Below are 7,890 nucleotides of genomic sequence, written 5' to 3' on the forward strand. Positions count from 1 at the left end.
CTTGATCTATTCTAGGCTGTAGGTCACATGACTGAGCAAGAAAGTAATACTTTTCTTTTTTCGCCCTGAACAATAAGCTGATTTCGGAATGCTGACCTACCCTGTAGATCCTGGAAAAGTGCAAATTTTAATGACCGGTTGGCGATTATTCTCAACTCGACAATTCTGCAAAATTTCTAAAGGAATTTGTACCCGCACAGCTAATTAGTCGATATTTTTAATGAGCATTTTCAGCTAGTGGGGAAACGTTTCATGGAAAATACGTTTCCTTGGCGCTCTGGTTCCCAGTATTTCCACCTGCAGCAGCGCCCAAGGCGTTTGAGCTCAGGGCTACGATTGCTGCGTGATATCAATTATTAATCATCGGGCGGCACAGTGGCTTAGTGGTTAGCACGTCTGCCTTGCAGTAAATGGGTCATGGGTTCGATTCCCGACCATGGCGCCTCCTGCATGGAGTTTCCATGTTTTCCCTGTGCTTGTGTGGGTTTCCTCTGGCTGCTCCGGTTTCCTCCCACACTCCAAAGACATGCTGGTAGGTTAATTGGATCCTGTCTATATTGTCCCTAGTATGTGTATGTATGAATGTGAGTTAGGGACCTTAGATTGTACACCCCTTGAGGGTTAGGGACCTTAGATTGTACACCCCTTGAGGGTTAGGGACCTTAGATTGTACACCCCTTGAGGGTTAGGGACCTTAGATTGTACGCCCCTTGAGGGTTAGGGACCTTAGATTGTACACCCCTTGAGGGTTAGGGACCTTAGATTGTACGCCCCTTGAGGGTTAGGGACCTTAGATTGTACGCCCCTTGAGGGTTAGGGACCTTAGGTTGTACGCCCCTTGAGGGTTAGGGACCTTAGATTGTACGCCCCTTGAGGGTTAGGGACCTTAGATTGTACGCCCCCTGAGGGTTAGGGACCTTAGATTGTACACCCCCAGGGGTGGACTGATGTGAATGGTCAATATATATGTAAAGCGCGGTGTAAGTTGACAGCGCTATATAAGTACCTGAAATAAATAAATCATCCATCTTTTTTTTTTTTCTTTTCTTTTTTTTTTTTTTATTTCTGCTCTAATGGATTTTTCATGTAAATGCAACTAGCTCAATTTGCCCCCCCCCCCGCCCAAAAAAAAAAGAAGGTGCAAGGCTTAGAGTGGAGCTGGGATCGGTTCCCGCAGCCGATTTTTATGACAGGATTTTTGTGCTCAGCGCCGCCTCCGCCCTCCTGCTCCACTTAAATTAATGACAGAGTTTAAAGAAAGTAGAGCGAACCATTAAAATAATTGAACATTTTAAAATTCACTACAGAAGCGTCCAATTTTGTGATTTACCTTGTGCGTTCTGAAGTTGTGCCAGTTAATTTGGTGTCGGCTTTTAGAAGAAAAATTTCCAATTTTTTTTTTTCTTTTTTCCTGGCTTTTCAGCTACATTAAATTGTGAGCAGGTGACAGGCTGAAATTGTCATGTTAGAAAAGACAAATACACGTCACAAACAAATGCGGGATGGTTCGGTGTACAGGAACAACTGAAAAATATTTGGACTAGGTATGAGAATTGTAAAAACTTTTTTTTTTTTTTTTTTTATATTATTGCGTATCTCAGCCTAGGAAAAAAATGTACTTACCAGTCCATAAGGCCTTGTTCACATGGCTGTACTACAGCATATACCCGTTTGAGGGTCATGGTTGCCCACAGGGGGGGTACACAGATGTTCCAGGCATTCATTTCATTCATAGACACAGCCTCTGCTCCCAGGTTGACAGCCATGCCGTTGTAGGTTCACCACACCGAACGCAGGCAATAATAAATCCTTAGATTGTACACCCCTCGGGGGCGGGGACTGATGTGAATGTACAATATATAAGTGCTGCGTAAAATGTAGGCGCTATATAAGTACCTGAAATAAATAAATAAAATGCAAAAAAAATTAATAACAATATATATATCACCTGCACAGAGTATATATTACCTGTTACCTGCACAGAGTGGCCCCAAACCTGCTCCTCTCGGTTCCCCAGTTGGCCCTTCTGGCTCTTCTTCTCTGGCAAGTTCCTATGGGGTCATTCGTGCTTCTATAGACACAGACAGCGTCCCCCCTCCCTTTATTGGCACTCAGCAAAGCCTGTGAGACTAGGAAGTGAGGGAAGCTGCAGACGGACTGAATGAAGGCTCAGGTAAGTGTGTGTGTGTGGGGGGGGGGGGGTGTTGGGGTGAGGGGGATACTACTACCTAAACATTTAGGAATGCATTAAAGTAAAAAAATGTTTAGGCTTTATAACCACTTTAACCCTTTCCTGTCTAAGCGTAAAACAAATCGTAATGCCTAAGCACAATTTTGCAACATTGACCTGTGTTAGTAAAACCGTCCGTATCATCACAACTACTTCGTACATCCAGGTGGATTATACCGCGTTTTTTTCAAGACAAATTGGGTTTTAATTTGGTGGTAAATGGTTATGGATATCTCCTGATTTTTTTTTTATTATCAAAGGAAAACTGGGCCAAAATAGTAAAAAAAGATCTTTTTTTTAATTTAGCTGTGTGTTTCTTGTTACTACCATAACCTACCACCAAAGAACAACCGAAAATAAATTCTCCAGCTCTTGACGATCACAGCGATACCATATATGTGGATGTTATGTGTTGTTTGTACCCGGAGTACAGCCCAGAAACAATAGTGCACATTTTGTTTTTTGTTTTAAAACACACGGACACCGATACCAATTTAAAAAAAATTAAAAATCCTGACCTTTGACCCTGACCTTGACACAAACACTTACTCTGGCGCTGAACTATATCTAGGTATTTTTTATTTTATTTTTTAATATTTATTTATTTATGGGGGTTTTTTTACATTTTTTTTCTCTATGCCAGGAGTTAGAGAGATACAATGTACCTCTCTCCTCCATTCATAGAGAAAAAAAAAAACAAGGGGGCGGGCTATACAGTGACCGATCACTGTGATAGCCAACCGGAGGCTATCACAGCGATCATGTAACCTGGAATCGGGAGTCCCTTAGAACGGGACCCGGGGCTTTCAGCGACACCCCTGGTCTTTGTGCTGGGAGCGCGCCGTGCGGCACACTTCCAGCAGAAAGACAGGTACGCAAATATGTGGCCCCACAGAAAAAAGCCCAGGTCTGTGGAGCCGCATATTAGTGTGATGTCGGCGGGAAGGGGTTAATGTAGTTGATGCATCTTATTTATTATCACCCCTGGCGGTATTCCTGAGTGTAGCTCGGGGTAAAGTTTCAGCACCACAAGCGGTAACCCTGAGCTACACTCGGGAATACACTGCAGCGTTGCTCCGGGATCCCTCCAGCACTTACCTTGTCCTGCGCTCCCGCGATGTCCCCCCTGCAGTGTCCCCTGTAATGTCCTCCTGCCGATGCCAGCATCTGTCTTCTGGGTTCCGTTCCCTGCGACGTCGGGACGTACGGGGGACAGAATGGCGGGAAATTTGAAAATTGTAAAAGTGACATTCACTAAAATCACATAGTATAACATTCCTGTATCAAACCATTTCTTACATTTTGTCCCGAGTGCTTTGTCCGGCGCCCTGCCTGCATTTTTACTGTTCTTTCTGCCTGGAAACTGAGAAACGTCCATGGCGTCCAAAAAGCGTCCCTTTAGGTCAGACGCGGTTTTAGACCGGCTAGAGAACAGCGATAGTAAATCAGAACCACTTGCAGAATTGAGTGATAATGATTCGTGGGGGAAATTCCTCATCAGACACTGAAAACGATTCTGCGACCGAGCTCAGCGATGTGCGAACTTGGCGCTCTATTTCACATTTCAGTGTTTTTGGTTTGATTATATTATTGAATTAAATGTATTATTATTATATTATTATTTTTATGATTATTTATTATAGTATAATTTATGATTTCGTGTTTCAAATTTTAACATCCCCGGGATGTTTACTGGACTCTTGTTCAAACAGATTTCAGTGAGTTATTATTTTTTTTAATTATTATTATTATACAGTATTTATAAAGCGCCAATAGTTCGCTCAGCGCTGTACATTACAAAGGGGGACAGAACATGTGACAGTACAATAACAATACAATGCAAAACATGAGGGGTTCGAGGGCCCTGCTCCTTGGAGCTTACAATCTAGGAGGGAGGGGATGGTGGCACCGGAGGAGATAGCTGTGGGGGATGGAGTGGTAGGAAGAGTGGAGGAGGTCGGCAAGTTAGCAGGGGGTGGGGTAGGCTTCCCTGAAGAGATGGGTTTTCAGGGTGCGCCTAAAGGAGAGGAGAGTAGGTGATAATCTGATGGGTTGGGGCAGGGAGTTCCAGAGGATGGGTGACACCCTGGAGAAGTCCTGGAGGCGGGCATGGGAGGAGGAGACCAGGAAACTAGAGAGAAGGAGGTCTTGTGAGGAGCGGAGTGTGCGTGTTGGGCGGTACTTGGATATTAGGTGGGTGATGTAGTTCGGGGCAGTATGGTGGACGGCTTTGTACGTCAGTGTTAGGATTTTGAATTTGATCCATTGCGCAATCGGAAGCCAGTGGAGGGATTGGAAGAGGGGGGGTGGAGGAAACGGAGCCCAACCCCTCTCAACCCCCCCACCTCACCCCCCCAGTCTCTGCCCGAATCACACACCTACTGAGCTTGAGAGTTATTCCTAAGAATTACAGGCCTGCAATAAAAAAATACATATTTCCATGCAAGAAAAAGTACCGCTTTGAGCACAGAAATACTGACATAATCAGACCGCTAGGGAGGTTACAGCAGTAAATTGTCACCCTTTAGCTGCTTCCATTGCGTTGATTGAACGGTCTCCTTTCCAGTCCAAGTACAGATTTGAATATTTGGGGCTTCCATTACGTTCCTCATGAACTGACGGCCTACACCGGCAGCCTGCAGAATGCCTTCCTCCATCTGTGTAGACAGCAGGCCTCGCTACCTGCGGCGCCGTAATTCCTGCCGCAGAAGAGCTGAACATTATGAGAATCTGTAAGGAAGGAAATGATAATTCCTTATGACATACTTGATCCTCACATGCAGGTCATCCACTATCTCCTCACAATCCCATTTAACAAAGCCCCGCAAAGCCCCTGATCTCAGTGAGGATCATCGGAGACACTTCTTGTTTAAACAGGCTGCAGGTTTGCGGATTTGGCGGTGTAGTCGGCGGCTTTTACTGGCTGTGTTTCTCATCTTGCAGACTCTGATATCGGGAGCCATGGTCGAGCAGCTGGACTTTCTGAGAATCAATGAGACAGAAGAGTAAGTGACACCTTCCAATTCTGTTCACTGCTGAAGAACTCCACGAAGGGCTTATGGGCCTCAAATGCAACAGCCAAGTGTAAATTATCTGGAGGTCGAATTTCATTCAGGTTTTAAGGAGGACTCTAACCAAAATGCACAGTTATAAATGTCTGCTGTGGATTGTGTTTGCATGTGTCAGCTTAGAATAGGTGTAAGTCCATGTCACCTCCTGTCTCTGCCCCCTACCCTTCTCTGAGCTCCATCCTGTGGATCCACCCCCTACCCACCTCCCAGTACCCACAATACAGAAACAAGTATTATTTTGTAGTTCTAGGTAATTTGTATATAATTTGTTAATGATAACAAGATAAGCAGTAAAATAGATCCCCTGCAGCCAGCAACAATAGTCCCCCCCCAGCAACAATAGTACCCCCCCAGCAACAATAGGTTCCCCCAAGCAATAATAGTTCCCCCCCCCCCCAGCAACAGCAGACCTTTCCAGCAACAGCAGAGCCCTCCAGCAACAGCATTTCCCGTCCAGCAACAGCATTTCCCGTCCAGCAACAGCAGACCCCGTCCAGCAACAGCAGACCCCGTCCAGCAACAGCAGACCCCCTCCAGCAACAGCAGACCCTTCCATCAACAGCAGACCCTTCCAGCAATTGCAGACCCCCCCCAAGCAACAACAGATCCCCCCCAGCAATAACAGACCCCCCCCTCCAACAACAATATATCCACTAAGCAACAACACACCCCTCCAACAAAAATATATCCACTCCATCAACAACAGACCCCTGCCATCAGCAAAAGACCCCTCCATCAACAGTGCATCCCCCAGCAGATCAATAGACCATTACATACATTCGGTGCTGGAGGTGCCAGAACTGTGTTCCCCCACGTTCCCGCAGGAGTAAAGCCCCGGACTGTTTAGTGTAATCAGTTCTCTTCCACTCAGATTTTTGGTATATGCCATAATATCCGTCATGACCCATGTTGTAACATGTAATTCATAGTATGCACATGTTTTATAGCCACGTTTACAGATGCATATGCTGTGTATGGTGAGTTGCACTGCGCTGAAGCAACTCGCACAGGACCTATTTTCATACAGGATTTTTTTTTTTTGAATGGGGTTCCTAATGTATTGCCCTGAGTGTATGAAAACACATGCATTGCAGCATACTGCATTATGGTAACAATGGGCCCCTACATCTGTAACTGCCAATTACAAATCGTGTGATTCAGCCCCACAACAGTCCCTTATGGATACAATCTTCACACCAGTCAGACTTAAAGGAGAAGTACAGCCAAAGCTTATTTGGCTGTACATCTCCTGTGGCTCACAGGAGTGCAGTTCGTTCTGCACTCCTGTGACCGGATGGGTAATTGTGTTCTTCTTAGGATGCCGGAATTCAGGAGCTTTGAAGAGCTTGACGTGCCAAAACATTCAAAAGTGAACAGACAGTCCAGCATACCGAGCGCTGACATGGAAAAACAGCCAGAGATCACTGTAGCAGAATGGAAAAATCGGCCCACCTATGAGATCCTGCAGAAGCTCAATGTAAGTCTGCCGCACGATCACAAGTCCCACTATAAGTCGCTGATCACTGCCATTACTAGTATACAAAAGCCAGTATATATACCAGTTTGTAGACGCTATAACTTTCACACAAACCAATTTATATACACTTACTGGGGTTTTATTTTTTTACCAACGACATATCGCAGAATACATTTTAGTTTAAATTTATGAAGGTATTTTATTTTATTTATTTATTTATTGGATATGTTTTATAGCAGAAAGTAAAAAAAATTGCGTTTTTTTTTTTTTTTAAATATTTTGGTCTTTTTTTTCTTCAACAAAAATCTAATTAAATACCACCAAAAAAGTGCTATTTGTGTGAAAAAAAGATATAAATTTTATTTGTGTACGGCCAGCCTTATGCTCCCCTCTGTTTTTTTTTTTCTCAGGATTGCACTTGTTTGGCTTCCCAGGCCATCCTACTCAGCATACTGATAAAACGGGAAGGGCCCCATTTCATTACAAAAGAAGGTGAGTGTCACAGCTTGGAAGATCCATTTGTATAAAGTATCCATAAACATGTCTGATTATTCTAAGCAACTAAGCGACTCTCGTGTGTTTCTGTGCAAAAAATATGGAGCTTGTTTTTAGGGCTCGTTCACACTAGGATGCGGTGCTGGAGAGCCACGGTCCCATGTGGGTTCCCACACCACATTCCAATCGCAATGCCCTTGAGATCTGCTACGGGGGGTCAGTTAAAGTTAACAACACACCGTATGCAGGTCGCAAACATTTGCCCGCACCAAAGCGCATGGTACAAAGTACCTTATAATGGGGTTGCTGTGTGTTTAAAAAAAATAGCACATGCACTAATTTCACCACGGTGCACTACAATTTCATCCCATTCAAATGAATGGGCTTAAAATTGCACCACATACACCCGCATTTCTTTCTCCCTCTCTTCCTCTCTCTCTTCCCCTCTCTCTTCCCCTCTCTCCCTCCCTCCCTCCCCTCTCTCCCTCCCCTCTCTCCCTCCCTCCCCTCTCTCCCTCCCTCCCCTCTCTCCCTCCCCTCTCTCCCTCCCCTCTCTCCCCTCTCTCCCCTCTCTCCCTCCCCTCTCTCCCTCCCCTCTCTCCCCTCTCTCCCTCCCC

The 7,890-nt window shown here is 45.0% G+C and overlaps 1 protein-coding gene across 1 annotated transcript in view; it reads left to right on the plus strand.

Moving 5' to 3' along the window:
- The window catches only part of LOC149428311 (phosphorylase b kinase regulatory subunit beta-like), a gene marked incomplete at both ends in the record, with an annotated part of 47,181 nt that extends 39,911 nt beyond the window's left edge, over nucleotides 1-7,270 (plus strand). Inside the window, 3 exons of the mRNA XM_089667523.1 lie at nucleotides 5,174-5,235; nucleotides 6,619-6,778; nucleotides 7,189-7,270. Coding sequence (XP_089523649.1) covers nucleotides 5,174-5,235; nucleotides 6,619-6,778; nucleotides 7,189-7,270 — 304 coding nt within the window. The remainder of the gene's footprint in view (nucleotides 1-5,173; nucleotides 5,236-6,618; nucleotides 6,779-7,188) is intronic.
- Nucleotides 7,271-7,890: the final 620 nt, after the last annotated feature.

This window comes from Staurois parvus, unplaced genomic scaffold (genome assembly GCF_062004578.1).
Source record: "Staurois parvus isolate SC_StPar_1 unplaced genomic scaffold, SC_StPar_1.0 ptg003330l, whole genome shotgun sequence".
In the NCBI taxonomy this organism is placed as follows: Eukaryota; Metazoa; Chordata; class Amphibia; order Anura; family Ranidae; genus Staurois; species Staurois parvus.